This window comes from Excalfactoria chinensis, chromosome 2 (assembly GCF_039878825.1).
Source record: "Excalfactoria chinensis isolate bCotChi1 chromosome 2, bCotChi1.hap2, whole genome shotgun sequence".
NCBI lineage: Eukaryota > Metazoa > Chordata > Aves > Galliformes > Phasianidae > Excalfactoria > Excalfactoria chinensis.
In genome coordinates, this window is record NC_092826.1 from 15,325,543 (window position 1) to 15,346,581 (window position 21,039).

Genomic DNA, 21,039 nt, shown 5'->3' on the forward strand with positions numbered 1-21,039 from the left:
TACAAGCCATATTTCTTCAACAGCACAGGAAAACTCTTAGGTTCCACATCTGATTTCGTTTTGGTCAGTGAATGAAATGATTTTACAGCTTTTCCAAGCTCTGTTTACTCACAAAACTACAGTTTATTTTGGTTTCAAAAAATATTTCTAAGCTCTTGATAACATACTGGAGATCATGTGACTTAACTCTCTGTTATGAACACTTCCCTGTGCTCCTTACCATATACATTCCCTGCCAACATCTGTGTCTAAGAGCTAGACAAAAAGGGCCTTGTATCCAGAGATGTTAAACATGCATATCTCTGCATGCTAATTCTGTCTGTTTTGTGCTACCCTATACATAAATTACACATGTCCTAATTTCATTTAATTTTGGATGAAATTTATTTCAGCCTCATGCCTCATACGTACCATACTATGTGCAATGCTACTTGATATTTTGAGTAAAGACGCTATAATGATCAATTAACCATTAATTTTCTCCCACACATAAATTCCTGTTGCCGTGACTCGGAAACCCCCAATTTCCCAGGTTCTTGCGAAACCTTTGCCAGAGCCAAAAGACCACCGTGACTCATCAAGAAACGTGGCAAAATGGCGTTTATTAGGGGTAATCAACACCTTATATACCTTACTACTTCGTCTACGCCCCCTAGGACATAATTGTGTGTGAGATCAATGGTCTGCATTATAAATTTGCTGGTAAAGAGCTTTGTCATCAATATTTAGATACATTTTGATCAAGAGCATTAAACTCATCAGCAACTCCTGGAACATTTACAGAATGAGATTATTTCTGGATAGTGTTCAAGTATCTCTGTTAGGTGAAGGCTTTCAGTTGGTGGGTCAATAATACACATAGAAAAATATGGAAAATGTGAAGATAAATATTTGATCATTTAAAACAAATTTCTTTGAGTTAATAATGTCTGTCATACACCTTGTAAATTGAGGAAAGACGATGGAATTGTGGAATGAAAATACATTTTTCTTTTGAGTTGTGTTACTCCCTCCTGAGTTATTTACTCATGGAGTTCTGAAGACAAACTGTTCCTGTTTAACATTTGTCATAGTTACCTCCAAATATTTCATATTGTTAAACTACCATTTCAGCTTCATATGGAAAGCTAAAACAAACCAAAGTAGTAAATGAAGATAAATGAGCTGATTAAGTCACAGACACTTCTAGGAGGTAGGTAAACAATCAACACATAATTTTCATGGCCTCTTAACAGTCCTCCCAGTGGCTGCAGATCTTGGTGTAATTTGTTTTGTAACACAATAGAAGAAAAAAAAAATCAATTGAGAATATATAATACAAAGAAATATTTGACAATCAAAATAGAAACAAGCAAACTGAAGCCTGTTTGGAAACAAGACCATTTTGCAGAGCTTGCTTGTGAGAACATGTACATGAAAGTCCACATAAGGGATAAATGCACTGAAAGGAGTACTCTCATTGAGTTTCTATACATAAAGAAGAAGAAAAAAATGTAGTTCATAGACTGAACACTGGTGTGTTATATAACCAGGTTCAATCCAACTCAAATGTTTTTAGGAGTATATACTTATTTCTATTTTGACTTGGCCATGTAGAATACTTACTGTATGTTTCTCTGAATTTAATTACTTTCTATTATTATTTACTAACCTGAAGTTAATTATAAAGCAAACTATTTGCATCTGTAGAAGTACAACAAGCCAACCTAAAACATTATTTCACCCTCTTCTGTAGGCTAGTTGAATTATTTTGCATTCCTTTTATTTATTAAATGTACCCTGCGTACCTCTCTGACAATGCAACTGAGGTTTTGTGTGAAGAGTAGCTCTTCTTAAGAACATTAAATAAGTTGTAAGATGATAAGGAAGCCTCACAGTATTTGATCATCAGTTCCCTGGAAAGTTCCATCCAGCATAAGGACAGTGTTTCCAGAAAAATAACAGCCTTCTCAAAGCTTTCAACAAGTCCAGTCTTTCTTAGCTTCTACTCTTTCTATCCCCCACACACCTCATTCTTATTTTAGCTAGTTTGTATTGTGCATGTTTCATTTCAAATGGTGTACTACATTTAATTGTTTCATTTCTTAATTAGAGTCCAATTCTTTCCAAAATAGGATATAAAATTCTGCAGACCAAATGTTCCATTCCTGTGCTGCTGGCTTCATTTTAGGTAGATTTAAATTAAAGTGATTATTGTGACTTGTTTATGAATCAGTTGCATAATTTGGGGGCTAAGAAGAATTTTTTTTTTCTTTTTTTTTTTTTCTTTTTTTTGTCACTATTACTGTTTTTTTTTTGGTTTTTTTTTTTTTTTTTTTTTTTTTTTTTTTTTTCACCTAATAAGTAAGTTTATGTATTTTCAAAAATTTCAGATTCATGGTTCTTAGATATAAGTGTACTCTGGACAGAGGCAATAGATATTCATTAAACCATTTCAACAGTCTTTCTACACTGCTTAGTAGATTTCCAAGCTTACTTTTATATTTGCATTTGTAAATGCTAAGCCAGGTAAGGAATTAGCATCATAATGAGATAAAAAGATGAGAACCTTTTCTAGGCTCTAGTGAGTGAATGTCAAAGTATTGTTTTCAAAGTTATCATCTCTGCAGTGTTCATTACCCTTAGTAGATCCAGCATTTGCAAATAAAGTCATGCAAACTGAGAAAACTGAGTCAAAGTAATAAGTGATTTTAAGTAGATTTTTTACAAGAATTCAAAAAAGTTGAAATACATTGTATGGATTTTTTCTTCATGGCATAATATCTTTCCCACTAAAGACAGTGTGAATGAATAAAAGCAGAGTTAAGCTACGTGGAAAAGACAAGATTGAAGGTGAAGAAGGAAATGTGACAAGAACTGCTTTGCTCCTATCATATTTCCTTCTTTTTTTTTCCTGTTGGATTTGAAAAAGAAACAGAAAACAAGAAATTAAATATGAGTTCAGTCATGTTTACACCATATCTGAATTTCTGTAGTTATCAAAGAATTTTTTGAGTCAAAATAAATGTTCATTTTCATGGGTTAAAATGTTTGCAGTTAAGTATTTCTGCTGCTCTGAACTGTACATATGCAACTGATTTGTTTGATGACAAGTAATGAAAAACTGTATTTGCAAAAAGATACTGTTTGTCTGGGAAAACGTTTTAATGTAAGTTTCATTCAGGAAGAAAGCAGTAAGTGCAGCATCAAACCTATCTTTGCAATGGAAATGAAACCGTATTATCTTTGCAGTAGAAGCATCGTACTGTATTAGGGTATTTATAATTCCTGCTCTTTTTTTTTTTTTTTTTTATTATTATTTTTTTTTTTTTTTTCTTTTTTGTATGTTTGTCTCTTTGGACTTCTGAAGTACAACATTCTTCTTATTATTATGAAGAGGTTTTCCTTATACCAAATCTGAATTTACATTGTTTCTTCTCTTTTCACTTCACTAATTAAGAAAAGCTGGCTCAATTTCTCTGTACTTACCCACTACCTAGTTGAGTCCAGTAAGATTTTCCCTCTAATCTTCCTTTCTTCAACCTGCATAGATGCAATTCTTTCAGCTACTCCTTATACCTCATGTGCACCAGTTTCAAAATCATCTTGGCATCCCAGTGAATCAGTTCAGTATTTCTATGTCTTTTGACTCAACTTATCAGCTGTGGTTCACATTGCATGTGCTTATTTCTTGTGATGCTGAAAACTAGAAAAGTAACTGAAATACACATGGCTACTATGCACACACATATATATCAAAAACTAGGATATTCAGTTCTAAGTGATAAATGTATTCTGAAAATACAAAGAAAAAGAGAAGAAGAATTCTGGAAAATATATCTTGAAGTACCAGTCTATGAACAATGATCAGCATGGAGGAAGGCAAAGGACTGTAGGCAAGAAGATTACATAACATTTAACAGTTTTAATCTGTTAATGGGAAATAAAGAAAAAAAAAATTAAACCTCGCACAAATAGATAAACACCCGTCACACCCCACACACAAGGTACAGAAAACAAAAATATTATATAAAAAAACCAACAACCATGTTAATAGGATACTGATAAAAGGACTGAAGAAGAAGGGCAAAGTTGAAGTAAAGGTAAGGAAATAGAGGATTGCAGTGGAATATAAACTAGAAACAACTAGATAATATTTGTCAAAATTGAATTTGGAAGTTGAAATGCCAATGAACTCACTGAGATATATGCTTATATTTGAGAGTATAGCTTTTGTGGTAGTAGCAATGAATTTTTGGTAGACAAAGGAATAAAGTACTTTGAAGTGTTTTGAAGTAAGAAACTCAAGGAGGGAGGTAGGGCAACATTCAAATTTCAGAAGTTCTGAAGGGAATTTCCACTTCTTGATTATTGTTATAAAAAGCTTTTCTTCATACTTGGTGTGATCCCCTCTTAGTTCATGCCCCTTGTCTTGTGTTCTCCATGCACCACTACAAAGAGCTCACTTCTGTCACCTCCCTGGGACCTGGTGTTAGGGCCCCTGAAACTGGAGTGGACCAGCCCCATTCCCTCAAACTCACCATCACTCTAGTCCCAACAATAGAGGTGCCTTTTCACTGACTTCACTTCGGTTTATCAATGTCTTTTATTAGCAGTACTATTTTTTAGTTATTTATTTTGGGTGGCCAGGGTGGAAATCTGAATGCAAGCTCCAGAAATCAGCAGAAACAAAACTGTAAGAGGAGGACTGGAGAATAGGTCTTCACTTTCTATCATGAATCTGAAACTGTCACCTTTCCCTTCAGCTTGTTTCTATTTCAGCAAAGCTCTGCCTTTTCTTGGATTGTGACAAATGCCTCAGAACTCAGAATAGTTTCTGTTTACCGTTCTTTATTATGGTTGTGTGCTGCACATTCCTACATCGCTGTCTTCACCTACTTTCATGATGGTTCCTTGTTTGGTGGGTCTTTCACATCCTTCCTGCTGCACTCCTCAAGATGGGCTGACCAAAGGGATTTCTCTTCTCCTGTGTTCTCTTGTGGATGGCCCTTTGTCTGAGGGAACTGCCACCCTTTGCAATCAGAGCATCCTGTAGAGGCCATAGTGGTGCCATAGGTTGGTGCTACCCCTTGCAGATCCAGCTGGAACCATGGTTGCCTTCCCAGCAGGTCATCACATCCCCACACTTCCTTGTCAGCTCTTCCCAGTACTGGTCTGCAGGGAGGCAAAAATTGTATGAACACTGGTTGTGAAACATAGCTCATGTTTGAGGTTCTGCCTCAGAAGCAGTAGGTTAGGAGACTATTTATCCCACCTAATTTTTTTCAGGAACAGTTGAAGCTCCCAAGGTTCCTCACCTTTTTAGCTATTACTTGATTATTTTTTTTTTTTGCTGGCTGTCAAATCCACATGAATTTTAATGCTATTCTGATTGTAGAAGTGGAAAATGAAGGACTTGATGTGAATCATGTCAATTTATAATTATCCTCAGGTTTATTTGGGATCCAAAATCTCTGTGAGCTGTTAATGTCACAGCACTAAGCCAAAGCATAGTCACTATGTTCTCAGGAGCAGTTTTATGTCCCTACCCTCCAAAGGCCAATTGTATGCAAGTCATTAATGACAAATCTTTAACAAAACTGTCCTTGAGATTTTCATTTGAAGGGTGTATAGTAATTATGTCATTTAAATTGCTGAAAAGTATGATTATTCTGTCGGTAATTTACAGGAACGGATGATTTTTTTTTTTTTTAATTTTTTTTTAAATTTATTTTTTTATTATGGCATGTTTGAAGAAAAAGTCAACATATAAATGTTTCTGAAATGTTTACATATCTTCATTTTTCATTGTATATAGTCCTTTTAGAATATATCACAATGTTAAATGGAAGCTTTATACTGCATTTGCTATTATCTCTTCCTTAAAGAGCAAATAATTAGTTCCCTGACTCTGAATATCAGAGTGTGACAGGATTTTCTAGAATAAGTTAAGCTTTCTTTAATGAGTCAAGAGTACCATTTCCAGAAGTCTTGCTAACTTGGTGAGGAAGTCTTTAAAGTAGGCTTCTCCATGCTAGTAACCAAAGCATAGAAGCACACAGAGGAGCAGGGGATAGGGGAAGCATGTATGAGGCAGAGCAATATGGGAATTTCTCAAAATCAGGGTAGTGGAGTGACCATAGACACTGCACACAAACATGAAGAGTGTGTAAATTCAAATGGAAACACAAATCTGTGACACAGATGGGCAGCTTGGTCTAGTGGCTGGTAAACCTGCATGTAGCAGGGGGGTTGAAACTAAGTGATAACTGTGGTTCTTTTCAAACCAGGCCATTCTATGATTCTGTGATTCTATGATTCTATGATTCTATGATTTTATGATTCTATGATTCTATGACACTATTAAATCACATTATTCTATCAGGCCATTGGGCATAATGAGAGCTCTGGAATAGATGGGTGCAGATCAAGAAAGTAAGGGAAGGAATTAAAGGAGTAGGTGGCATGGTATGTGCAAAGAATTACCATTTACTAGACAGAACTCAGCTAGAAAATTGGACTGCCTGTGGAGCTTCTTAAAAGTACTTTTGCAAGTGTGTAGTTTATTATTGTACTTATTTTCTAATTTCATTGGTTATTATACAGCAGACTTTTAAACTGGCTTCTACAGGTGGCTTTGCATTTCAGTCTGTTAATCTTCCTTTCTCCTGCTGATCTGCACAGGCAGTGAAGGAACTTATTTATTAAGAAACTCAATCTATGATGGCTTTTATGAAAGTAGTATATAGCGTACCAAAAATTGCAAAGCTGGATTGCATATTTGGACATTAGATTGAACACTGGCCAAGTGTGACATTAGAAATTTGTGAAAGTTGCTGATGGATAAACAAGCAAATACAGGCCGGTGGAAAATTAAGTTCAAAGTATGTTCTAAAGTGGATCCGTAAAAACAATATGAATGTATATACAATTAGGGCTGAATATTAAGCAAAAAATGCACATGTAGTAATATTCAATTAAAGAAAATTTTGAGCTTCAGGAATTAAAATTTTATCTGAAGTATCTCTGCAACGGTAATTAACAGTAAGAGCCTATTGAATACTTAAACAACCTTCTTAAACAGTGGTCACTGCATTTTGAGCTAGCCCCTGACAAATTTTCAGTAGTAACTGACAGGACCCTTGGGAGTGAAAAACACCTTCAGACTCAGAAATATTCAAGGAAGTTGAATTACAGCTAGGATTTTTTAATATACAGATAATAATGTTTACTTTCTCATGCGAAAGTATTTACAGGTTGAAGAAGATATTCTCATTCTCTTTGAATACGAATGTGAGTAGTGATTACAAACATTATTTAGAAAATTCTGATGGAACTTCATAACAAAACTTTTTTTTTTTTTTTTTTTTTTTTTTTTTCCCTGCCAGAACTTCTTATTGAAGTTGATATTGCAGTTGGAGAGTTGTGATTTCCAAAAAGTATAAAAAATGCAATTTCTCTAATTATACATATTTCCATTTCCATCAAATAATCGTGTTTCCAGAGAGGTGGAAAACAATAGCTTTCATTTAGAAAAATCTCAAAATCTTTAGAATTGTATTCATTCTTAATATCTGATAAATACAGTATCACAGATTTTCATGTGGCATTTTTCAGAATCCCTGTCAGAAATCTTAGTTGTCAAAGGCCAAGAATTTAAGGCATCATTTGACCTTGAAATACAATTATTTATACATGTGAAGTTTTTGTCAACAATTCCATTTGTGTTTATGCCATGTAGAAACATAAACTAAATTAATGGAATCAGGATTTATTTAATTTGGAATGTTGCATTCTCTATATCATGTAATCCACACTCATGGCTAATGCTACTGAATATGCAATGCATTTTTTGAAACCAAGAACATCTCTTTATTTTGTTGCATTTTATTATTATTATTATTATTCCTTAGAATTAGTTAAGATAGGTGGAAAGATCTTTTAGGCTAGATTCATTGCAAACTCGGCTTTTTATGTAGCAGGTTCCACATCCTCAAGTTTCTCTTCATTATGATCATTTGCCTTTTGAGTATCAGAAGTGTTTTAGGCCAATAACACTGTGGACAGTAGTTAGGCTGATTTTCAGTGCATGACATAATAATTTTAGAGTTATCTTACTAAAGGGAAATTAGAAATGACAATACATTGGAAGTCAGAATCACAGTATGGAGGAACATCAACGTATCTTCTCAGCATTTCTTGATGTATTCCTTCTCATGTCTCAACTTGCTCAAAACTTTAATTGCTGTAAAGATTATCATTTATACTAGGAAAGCTGCTACACTCTCTCTCAGATTAGTTTAAAGATTAGATAACAGGTGTCAGTCACTCTGTGAAGAGTTGATTTAAGCACTGACGTTCAACCCTTCAAGGCACTGTAAGTATCTCAATAGATTAGATGACATGATGGGTTATGTGCAGAATTAAAACTTGATTTATCAGGCAATTTCATTTAACTGTCACTGAAATCAGTGAATTTTTCTGGCCTATAAATCACTGATAAAATTTTCTATCATCTTTGATCATCTGTCTTCTAGATAATTAGTTAAAAGTTTATGAACCTTTATTGTGAATATCACCAAAACCTACAAAAATAAACAGAAAATTAAAATTAAAGAGAAAGCTCACTCAAGAAATATATTTTCAAAATTCTTTATTAGAAAGGAACCATGAAGAGCATATAGGGAAGACAATAATGAGTACTGAAAATAATATTTTTCACCAGAAGTTATACAAATGCCTATCCATTTCTCTGATATTCATTTAAGCGTTAAAAAATTTGGTGTACCTGTGAATATAATTACAAACCTGTGTATGCACAGTAAATGCTGAAAAAATCTTTTTATTCCTATAATCTTCACTCACATCATACTATTAGAGATACTCCCTCTGCATAAGAATCCTCATGCATATTCAAATATGGATCTTATTTGAATTCTTAATACCTTGAAAAGCTTTTCTAAGCCAAGTTCCCACTTGCTTATCACTTTGAAAAATCTTCCCCTTCCAGCATATGGTTAAGATCAAAGTATGTTTGCAAAAATGGCTTCTTGGCAATGTGCAAATTTTTTTTGCATTTCTACCTTTATGTAACATTTGCAATTTTGTCGGTCATATAGATTTTCCAAATATGTTTTAAAATAAATTTCATTCGCTTTTTAGAAAATAAAGGATGGATATTTTAAAAGTGGATTTTGTCTTTAAATGCCATCTATGTTTGTTACTTATTTGAAACTTCATAGTTTCATAGTGTATCAAGTCTTCTTACCCATGTAAGAAAGTAATGCCTTATGTTTATTTCCATGGAGTCTTAACACGTACAGAAAGACACCATTTAATGGAGCAAGGTATCGGACACAAAACACTATTTTCCAACATTCTCACCACCACTGATGCATTTTCACTGGCAATAAACAAGAGCCTTCAGATCATGCTCTTAAAAATCTAGAATGTGACTTAGCTTTCACACTGCTCTCACCACTGCTGAAACACATCTCCACTGCCTCACTGCATGCAGATTTGGTCTCCATAAATCTTGAGCAAGTGTTGATGAATGTGAAAGGGTGGAATTTTTCCCACATGGAGGAATTTAATTACATACCTTTGCTTCATACAAACTTCCATTTCAGACATTGTTCTGTCAGATGATCCCTCTGTTGCCATCTGTAGCATGGCAACAAAATTTAATGGAATTTTTGTGCTAAGGTTCAATCTCTATTGTCATATCACCAACATACACCTCTATTTTCATGGTTTAACATAATAAAAAAGGAGGCATTACTTTTATAACAACTGTCATTTGTCTATTTTCTCCATTCCTTTCAACATTCTTCTTCATGTTTGGGATCTGGAAAAATAATAGTAGATAATATGCCACTCTTCAAGGCATTTAGATATATAATTGCTGTTTATGTATTACATTTTGATTGCAGTGGTTGTAATATTATGTACTCCGGTATCTTTGAGGGTTTGCACCTCAGCAGTTTGACAGGAAATTCATAAAGGTGTTGTAAGGTAGCAAAACTTTGATTCTCAGATTTCTGTGCAGAAATCACAAGATTGTCTTCTCTTTCTTCCTTGTTCATTTCACTGTTTGGCTTGTCACCCAGTGATGCAGATGGACCACTGCTATCCTTCATATTTTCTTTCTTAGCAGTTATTATTTTGTTTGTCATGTGTCATAGATGACATCCAAGCATTTGTAATCTTCAACATGATAGAAGTATAGAACATATACTACAGAAATACAAGGACACAAGAGGACTGTGTAGAAACAATTACTAATTTTTCCTTTATTTGTCCTTGTTCTATGTAGTCTGAAGTCAGTGGCAGAACAGTAGAATTCAGTGTTTAATGACTTACTTGGAGGTCTATTTTCTTTTCCAGTGACTTCATAACCTAAGGCACCAAACATTTTCATTGGAATCAATGTCAATTAGCCTTCTTCTAAACATGAATTTTTATCTTTGGTAATCTGATTGCAAGAATGAAACAAAAATAAAATCCATGAGCGAATAATACTCAGGGTGGAAGGATTTAGGAGCAGAGAACAATTATTCTGCAGTTAATAGGGCTAATGCTCGCATTACTGAGACTAAGAAGATAACTGGTGTCCTTTTCATTGTATGTAGAGCACTTAATGCAGTTAGGATGACTTTTATCAATAATGAATTTGCTGCATGAATCAGACCAAAATAAGTGATGTTTGTCTGGGCCATTTTGATGATGGTGGAAAACTTACATTTTAATGGATGGTAAAGGCACCAGTAATTAGTAAGATTTATTTACAGTTGTCCATGTGTTCATGTAAGAAACTAGCATAACTTTTAAGAGACAAAGACTGGCATTTTAAACTCCTAAAAATACTGTAATTTAGGTGTTTGTTACAGTCATTAAGTATTTTCTTCTTCTTAGATTAGAGACATTATATGTGTCAGAATTCTTTAAAGCTGTTGTTCGTTGATGCTGTAATTTTGGAAAAGCAAACAAACAAACAAAACAAAACAAAAAAACCTTGCCATTAATCTTTCATTAATATTGGCTATTTATTTCAGTCTGTAGGCACATTATATTCATGTTAACACCCTAATTAAGCAGAAGCAAAAAATAATTTTCAGATATGCTTCAGTCATTTGGATAATAAACTGAATAAGTGAGATAAAAACTTGATATCTTCATTTAATAAAAAAAGTATTTCAATATAAGTTATTTATTAATACCACTTTCATGATTAGTTTTAATAACTCATAGAACTATGTTTGGCATAAAATACTCAAAAACGATATTAGAGAGATTAGGTGTACTATACCTTTACTCTAGAAGATCAACAGTTACAACATCAGTCATTTTCTCATAACTTACAAAAGAATGAAATCTATGAATCACTGTGTGTGAGTTCTTTTCTCATGGAATTGGTTCTGTTGATGTTATAACTGATTTTGTAAATCTATAAGATTTACCTACTTTGTTCAGTATAAGATTGAACTTTAGATGGAACTTCATTGTGAAAACAAATTCTTCCCATGGCAATATTTGAAATAAACAACCTATTTTAAAACAAAGAAAGAATCATTATTGAAATGCCTTTGTAAACATTTGAGTTATGATATTGTCATGTATATGACATCTGGGAAACCACTAGAATTCTTTAGTTTGCAAGCTAAAACTGATCAGCTACTCAAATGTCTTGTAACAACAGTACAATTATCGTAGGTTGGGTAGGATTCTCAGGCCTCCTTCAGTATGATGTGTCTACTGCACTTCATATACCGGAGTGCATATTCAAATCAATTTGCTTTTTGACAGTGTTTATAGATAAAACAAAAGTAGAAATCATTACATTTTTATATGCTACCATAAAATGAATGGAATTCTGCTAATCAAAGTAATAGAAAGTAGTTTGTAAAAATATGTGATGATGCTACTAAAATAATTTTGGAATTAGTGAACTCTGAAGCAATTGCTAGTTAACATAATTTTACAGCAGCATTTCAAGTCAAATGATAAAAAAAAATGACCTGATCATCTAAAAGTTATCTAACTTTTATTAACTGTTATTCTCTACAAGTAAGGGGCTCTTTAACCACCTTTTTTTTTTTTTTTTTTTTTTTTTTTTTTTTTAACAGCTGAGGATGCATGTGGAGGAACTATGAGAGGATCCAGTGGTATCATCTCAAGCCCCAATTTTCCTAATGAGTATCATAATAATGCAGATTGCACATGGACAGTTGTGGCAGAGCCTGGGGATACTATCTCACTCATATTTACAGATTTCCAAATGGAAGAAAAATATGATTATTTGGAAGTAGAAGGTTCTGAACCACCTGCAATATGGTAAGTGAGAAACTATAACTTTAATTTGTTAAGAAAGAAAGAAAGAAAGAAAGAAAGAAAGAAAGAAAGAAAGAAAGAAAGAAAGAAAGAAAGAAAGACAGAAAGAAAGAAAGAAAGACAGAAAGAAAGAAAGAAAGAAAGAAAGAAAGAAAGAAAGAAAGAAAGAAAGAAAGAAAGAAAGAAAGAAAGAAAGAAAGAAAGAAAGAAAGAAAGAAAGAAAGAAAGAAAGAAAGAAAGAAAGAAAGACTTGCAATTTTTGCTTTTCTCAATATGTCAGTCATTCTTAAAGTTAAAAAAAAAGCAACCAAAGCAAAAGACAGTTGTTACTGTTGAATATATTTATTTATAATACACATATAGAGATTCTAATTGCAGCTTTAAAATAATTCCAGAATATATTCAAAGACTGAAACATCAAGCTGAAAGTCACTGTAGACTCATTCACCACAGTTTCTGTGGGTCTGACTATTCAAGGTGAAACCTTTAGGGAATTTAATGATTTCAGAAAGTGAATGATGTTGAATCTTTTCATCGCAGAACTTGAAAAACACATTGATCACAATTGTTAATCACAGTCCTCTCAGGAAGACTGTCTGCACAGAGAATTGTATGTGTGGCCCCACTATATAGTGTGGTGAGGATTGTTACAGTCTCTTAGAAATTTTCATCCTGATCTGCAAGATACAAGATGCTGGATAGCTGTAGCATTTATTGCTTCTTTAGGTTTTTATCTGTGTTGTTGTTATTGTTTCTGCATGTTTAATTTTTTTTTGCTTTCATTTGTGTTAATTCCAGATACGGTGCCTTCAGCAAGGATTTCTGTTTGTTGACTTTGCAATAATAGCAATGTTTTTGCTAAGCAGACTTTTGCAGTTCTTGATTTTATTGTAACTGCATTGTCTGAAACAAACTGATGAAATAAAACATTAAAAATCACTTACAAGTTCAGACTCTATTCACTGGGAGAAAAAAAAATACAATAAATGATATATACTATGGTTTTCTGTCCTGGTAGTTTTAAGGCACCAGCATCATACTGTTCTGAATACATGTGAATTTGAAAAATTCTTGTGTTTTTTATTTTGGTTCAAATATACTACAAGATCACAAACAGAACATGTACAGAACTTTAAATCTTAAGTTGTTAATTGGATAACAAAGCATTATGAGGGCTATGCATAACACATAGAGGCATTTGTATAACAGGCAATTGGCTTGCACTGTTAAAGCAGAGCTTTGTGTTCTCATTTAAAAGGAAGAAATTAAAATATAAACCCAATGAGCTAAATTATCTTAAATTTTACAATAAGGAAATATCCCAGATTAAATAATTATGTTGTTTTCAAGACAAGTCTACATTTCTACATATAGTGCATATAAATTATATTCCTTACAGTCTTAATGTATTGTAGAAGTCTGTACACTATCAGCTTTACTGAATTGTCTTTCATAATTAGTTATTTCATATTGCCTCCTACATAGTAAATTACCTGTATTAGAATATTACTGAATTGCCATTGACTTTTCAAAAGGTTAAACTGAAATCTTTTCAACCAGCTGTCAACTAAAACAAAGTTTAAACAATTAAGTACAGTAATGATTAGTGAAGTAACATATAGATGATATGAATCACTTGTGGATTTCTTTTTTCTTGAGTATATTTTGTGTATTCAGTCATGAGCTTCAGAGATCTATTTTTTTTCTGTAAAAGGGTTTGACAATATTGAAATGATATAATGATTATTTATAAGTTGAAGGTCTCATATATGTATAAATAATAAAAAAATGAAATAACAATTTAATAATTGATCATGTGGGGGAGTAGATTGAGAGAATTTTTTTTTCCCCATATCATTTATGTTCCCCAAATTAGACTTACATTTAGTTATGCAAATATATACCCCCTGAATACTGTGAAAAATAGATTTAGAGATCTTAATCAACAATTTTTAAATTAGATTTACACTGTCATCTTTTGTATCCACTTAGAATATAGCTTTCTTTCTCTTCTTCAGGTTGAACAACCCCAGCTCTCTCAACCTATCCTCATAGGAAAGGCGTTTTACTCTGTCTCATTTTTTGCTGCTCTTCTCTGGACATGCTCTAGCAGGTCTATCTATCTCCTGTACTGGGGACTTCATATCTGGACACAGTATTCCACATGAGGCCTCACCAGGGCAGGATCATCTCCCTCAACCATGCTTCTTGGGATGCAGCCCAGGATATGGTTGGCTTTCTAGGCTGTGAGGGCACATTGCTGGATTATGTCCAGCTTGCCATCCACCAGTACCCCCAGGTCTTTTTCATGAGGGCTATGCTCAATACTTTCATATCCTAGCTTGTATTGGTAGTGAGGGTTGCCTCAGCACTTCTGCAAGTTCTTGAGTCTGGATTTGTTGAACCTCATGAAGTTCACCTGGGTCCATTACTCAAGCCTGTCTAGATCCCTCTGGATGGCATCTTGTCCCTGTGGTGGGTACACCCCATAGCTTGGTGTCATCAGCAAACTTGCTGAGGGTGCACTTGACCTCACTGTCAGCATCACTGATATTAAAGTATATTGGTCCCAACGCAGACCCCTGGGAGACATTACTAATCACTGATCTCCATCCAAACACTGAGTCATTCAACACCTCTTTCTGGACTTGATCCTGCAGCCAGTTCTTTGACCTTTGAACAGTCCACCAATAAAAATCCATATCTTTTCAATTTGGAGAGAAGAATGTTGTGGGCTACCATGTCAAAGGCCTTACTGAAGTCAAGATAGGTGACATCAGAAACTCTTTTCTTGTCCACTAATAAAATTACATCACCATAGAAGGCCACTATTTGGTTTTCCTTGTGCATTAGCTAGGCAAAGAAAACCCTAGCTTCCAGGACGATCTGTTGCATGATATTTCCACCGCTTAAATCTGTATCTTCTGTTTTTACCAGCTTAATTTATCTCCTGTTGAAAAGCAAATTAACAGTTTCTCGTTCTACATTAGGTAGGGTATTACAAGAAGATTCTGCAAAGATATTAGACTTAATTGAACATGAAATCATGATTAAGTTTGAATGTTCCAATACATTTTTTTTTTCATGGTTCTGCTGTAAACTGCTATTTCCAATAAAATTAATGATGTCATAAAATATGAGCTTAGAGCTCTCATCCAGAGTACTGCTGAAGCAATCTGAATAAGGATCAGCCTTTCTTTTCTTCTCTCTTCTCTTCTTTTCTCTTCTTTTCTCTTCTTTTCTCTTCTTTTCTCTCTTCTTTTCTTTTCTTTTCTTTTCTTTTCTTTTCTTTTCTTTTCTTTTCTTTTCTTTTCTTTTCTTTTCTTTTCTTTTCTTTTTCTTTTCTTTTCTTTTTCTTTTCTTTTCTTTTCTTTTCTTTTCTTTTCTTTTCTTTTCTTTTCTTTTCTTTTCTTTTCTTTTCTTTTCTTTTCTTTTCTTTTCTTTTCTTTTCTTTTCTTTTCTTTTCTTTTCTTTTCCTTTCTTTTCCTTTCTTTTCCTTTCTTTTCCTTTTCTTTTCCTTTCTTTTCCTTTCTTTTCCTTTCTTTTCCTTTCTTTTCCTTTCTCTTCTCTTCTCTTCTCTTCTCTTCTCTTCTCTCTTCTCTTCTCTTCTCTTCTCTTCTCTTCTCTTCTCTTCTCTCTCTTCTCTTTCTCTTCTCTTCTCTTCTCTTCTCTTCTCTTCTCTTCTCTTCTCTTTTCTCTTTTTTAAAGAGCAAATAATTATTACATGCTCTTATAGTAATAATTATTAGTAGTATTATTATATTTCATCATTTCTTCAACATGATGAAGATTACTGCAAAAATGCTTGAGAGTGTAGTGGTGTCTGAAATGTATGTCTGCTTTGACAAAAATACAAAATATGTATATGTTGTTATCTCTGTTCTGCTTGGATAAGGGTGTGCTTATGGAGAATGTCCGCTTTAGCATCTGATCCACTAGTAGAATGCTCATACAAAATAATAAGACCTACAATTTCTCATTTCTTTAAGAGAAAATTGGAATAAGATGCAATTGCTCTTTCTAAAGCAAAATAGCTCAAATTTATTACAGCAACAGTGTATTCTCCAGAACTTCAAAACTTTTCTTATTTAACTTTCCTAAAATGTGAGGGAGGCTTAGAACTTCTTACAGTAAATTGAAGTAGTGAATTGTCTAAACCAGTACTCTGTATCTGTTTTTATCCAAGTACTGACATTTCTTGTAGAAAAATAGACACAACCAATGAAAAATGGAATATACTAAATGAAAATGTGACAACAAGGCAATTTATTTCTGTTCTGAAATGTATTTAGAAATTTCATTTTTTGATATTACATATTTTGTAGATTATATTAATTGGTTTAAAATAATCAGATACTAAAAAACAATAGCAAAATAAGAAAAAAAATTAAAGAAAAAAAAGCAACAGATTTTTTTGTTTCTTTGTTTGTTTTTTCAAAAGAAACATTCTCTTTTGCATTAGTTTTTAATACTGTTCTGTGGAGAATGAAATTCTGTATTCCCAAACTCTGTCCCTTAGTCTCTTAGTTCTGATACACTAAAAAAAAAAAAAAAAAGAAAAAAAAGAAAAAAAAAAAACCTCAAAGCTTAACACTACCTTCTGAATTATATGGATTAGATCTATTAAGAATCCAAAAATATTGTCTTTCTTCGTGTTCCCAAGTTGGGCTTTATTACAAGTAAGTAGATATTGTTCCCTATAAATTTGGTTTTCTTTTTGACCTGGGAACATTTCAGACGAACTTTTCAGTGGAAATGGAGTGTTTCCACAAAAATTGTTAATATTGTAAAGTTATTTTTATAAGTATTTTGCTTTGCGTGAAGAATTAGCACACTATCTTTTACAAATTTACGTCAATCATTATTTTCCTCTTAAGACGGAAAAAGTTTCTCATTGAAAAAAGAAATTATGTTGGCCCATGACATCAGAGGTAGATGTTGGTAATACAGCAGTAGAGGTAAATATTATGTTACATTTTGTTGCCATGCATCAGGTGGCAGCAGAGGCACAGTCTGCCCAAGTGCTGTATAACATGAAAGTTCATGGGATGAAAAGATATGGAATTGAATTCCTCCATGTGGAAAAAATTGCACTCAATTACATTCATCAATTCTTGCTGAACATTTATGGAGACCAAACAATGGGTGCTAGCACAGAGAGGTGATGAGAGATGTGTTTCAGCAAAAGTGGAGGAAATCTGAAAGAAAAACCATGTTCTAGATGGCCGTGCACAGCTGTCACATGACAAAATGAAGAGTCTCAGTCAGTTCATCAAAACAAACTGGTGTATTACAACCAGAAAATTTGTACAGAGCTGATTTACAGCTTCAGTATGTTCAAAACTATGGTGACATCATTGGAATATCACAAAGTTTCCAGCAGCAGGGTTCCATGAATGCTCACACTGGAACAGAAAGAATAACATAAGAAAGTTTGTCAGGACTTAGTGAACCAATACAAGGATGAAGATGACAGTTTATTGGATCATATCATTATTGCTGACAAGACACGGTGTCACTTACTAGAAGATGCAGTCAAAATGGCATTCCATGGAGGAGCAATGTGAACTTCACATGATACTGATATTTGATCCAAGCATTCTGTCATGGGCTACCTAGATTTACCTGTGCCCATGACAGGGGGCAGCCACCCCGTAGGGCCCGCGGCCTGAAAGGGTGGGAAAAGGGGAATGGGAAAAAAGAACAGCAGCAGCAATCTAAGGAGGAAATCCTATTTTACTAAATATGATAACAGAATACAAGATAACACAATATAATAAATATGATTGAGGCTAGTAGATCGAACAAAACAGAGAGAGAGAGTCCCCAAAAACTGAGAGGCCTACTGTGAACTATAGGCACATGGCTGGAATGCTTCCCACTCTCCAAGAGTCCCGAGAGAGAGAGCTCCAGCCTGGGAGTGAGATTATATATGTCCTCCTCCCGTGACTTAACTCTGACCATGAAATCCTCTGAGATACGTAGTTTTTTTTCTGAGAGCTGAGTATTCGGGACATTGTTATTCCATGGAACTGGAGTATGAACCTTCTTAATGATCCATACCACACATGATGTTATGATGTGGAATATTGACAGCAACATTACAAAACCACGACACATTCAAAAGTACAAACATTTTGTATCAGTAAATATTTATGCTCTTATTTATCTGACTGGGATGATAGGAAAAAAGAAGAAAGTGCCAGATTGAAATAAGGGAGTGAGGTCTTCCTCCTTGTGTAGGCTCTCAGCTTCTGCTCTTAGTGATTTGAGAACTTCCTTATCCTACACTTTCCTTAAATGTGTATCTTACATACCCATACATATATATGTTGATTATTAATTCTACAAGAGTCATTCTTCAAAATACTGTAGAATGCATTTAACAAATGAGTTGTTTCTTTTTGTTTTGTTTTTCTTTTATTTTAAATCAAGTAGACTGTAATTGCGACTTCACTGTTGTCCACACGCTCCTGTGTTTCTTAAAATGTCCTTCATTTATGTGTTTGTCACCCTTCCCTCTTCAAAAACTGTAATCTCTTTACTTGCTTTCAGCCCTGTATATACAAGTTATCTTTCTTATTATAATTTTAGCCTTTTTTTTAATGAAGTTTTGACACTATCTTAGGCATGATTATAGTTTACTCACTAGTTGTCATAGAAAGTTTTTGAATTTATATTTAATATTCAGAGGAAGGACTTGTGAAAATAATAATTATGAGTAATATGATACAAACAGGAATGTTAAAAGACTCCAGTGATAGTCAGAATATAATCTGATAAGACTGATTTCAAATTTAGAAGACAGTGATAAAACTGGTACTGTTTAACACAGTAAAAAATGTCTTCAGAAGTATGTTGTGCTCGTAGCTAAATAGATGGGAAGGAAAGGATTTTATTAGAATGATTAAGAAACTGCAGACATCAAAATTCACTGAGAATTGACTAGCAGAATTTTTCTCTGCTGACTGCAAATATATAAAATCAATTAATATTATAAAACATAACTGCAATTACTAGGTGTGCTTTCCTTCAGGTAAAAGAAAATGTGTAAATCATTGAAACTGCATGGTTTTGTACCAAATTGATGTTCGATAAAATTTTGGTGAAGCTAGACAGATGAAGATTAGGACCAAGAGAAAGCTATGCCTGTGAACACAATAAATTTCAGATCTGACAGCAAAGTAAGATACATGTACTTGCAAAGAGCAGCCAAGTTTTGGAGTGCCAGAGTTGTCCTTACCTTCTAAAACAGATAACGGAAGCCTTGGGATGAGGTGATGTTTGTCTGTTGAACAGGAAAAACAAAAAGAGAGGAAAAGGAGGAATAGTAATGATGAAAGTATTGCTTGGTTTATCTCTGATAATCAAGGTGGTGTGTATTGTAATCTTCATCTTCTTTCTTAGAAGTACTGAGAGCAGAAGTGAAGAGGTGTTTTTCCTTGGAAAAAAAGTGCTTGCCACATAAATAGATGTACTCTGTTTATCACCCTTGATTGATTTTATGTTTGATGGTTCAGGATTTTACTTTTCATAGAATCATAGATTTGGATTTGGTGTTCAGGGGCATGATTTAGCAGAAGGCTATTAGAGTTAGGCTGTGGTTGGACTTAGAATCATAGAATCATAAAATTACCCAGGTTGGAAAAGACCTCGAAGATCATCAAGTCCAACTGCAGCCTAACCAGCACCCTATCTCTAAAAACCCTCTGCTGAATCATATCCCTGAGTACCACATCCAAACAGCTCTTAAACACATACAGGGATGGAGATTCAACCACCTCCCTGGGGAACCTATTCCAGTACCTAACTACCCTTTCTGTAAAGAAGTTCTTTCTAATATCCAACCTAAACTTGCCCTGATGCAACTTGAGGCCATTTCCCCTCGTCCTGTCACATGTCACTAGTGAGAAGAGACCTGCCCCACTCTCACTGTAAGCACCTTTCAGGTACTGGAAGAGGGTGATAAGGTATCCCCTAAGCCTCCTTTTCCCCAGACTAAACAGCCCCAGCTTCCTTAGCCTCTCCTCGTAAGGCTGATTCTCCAAGCCCTTCACGAGCCTTGTTGTCCTTCTCTGGACCTGCTCCAGTACCTCCATATCTTTCCTGTGCTGAGGTGCCGAAAATGTTGGTGTCCATGGCATAGACCTGTACTGGAGCTGTTCTTGAAGAACTGCAGTTAGTTGGAAGCCCACACAATATCAGGTTGGGAAGGACAATATCCTTTTAAAGGGACCTCATGCTGGAGTAGAGGAAGAGAGTGACCATGAAAAAGCAGCAGAGATGAAGCTCTACAGACTGACCAGAACTCATATTCCTCTTTGCTGCTGGAGGGGGAGGTTGTGGGGTGGGAGTAGAAAGAAGGGAAGGTGGCTTTAGTTTGCTTTTAGTTTGCTCTGGTTAAAAACAACTGCTTGTAAAATCATGTGTACTTGGGTGAGGCATGTAGATGACTAGATGACAGAATCAGGTAACACTGCAAACTAATAGTACAGTGATTTAAATTGACATTGCTTTATAAAACAATTTCAAGGGCAATGGGGCAGTGAGACTTGTGAAGGGCTTGGAAAATTAACCCTATGAGGAGTGGCTGAGGGAGCTGGGGCTGTTTAGTCTAGGAAAATGGAGGCTGAGGGGAGACCTTATTGCTCTCTTACAGTATCTGAAAGGTGCTTACAGTGAGAGCAGGGCAAGTCTCTCACTGGTGACAAGTGACAGGATGGGGGGAAA

At 34.3% G+C, this 21,039-nt stretch overlaps 1 protein-coding gene across 5 annotated transcripts in view; it reads left to right on the forward strand.

The window, feature by feature from the left end:
- Positions 1-21,039, forward strand: part of CSMD3 (CUB and Sushi multiple domains 3) — a 496,245-nt gene that overhangs the window by 124,421 nt on the left and 350,785 nt on the right. For all 5 annotated transcript variants that reach the window (XM_072330149.1, XM_072330150.1, XM_072330151.1 and 2 more), the window contains exon 5: positions 12,105-12,312. In XM_072330149.1, the coding sequence (XP_072186250.1) occupies positions 12,105-12,312 (208 nt within the window). The remainder of the gene's footprint in view (positions 1-12,104; positions 12,313-21,039) is intronic.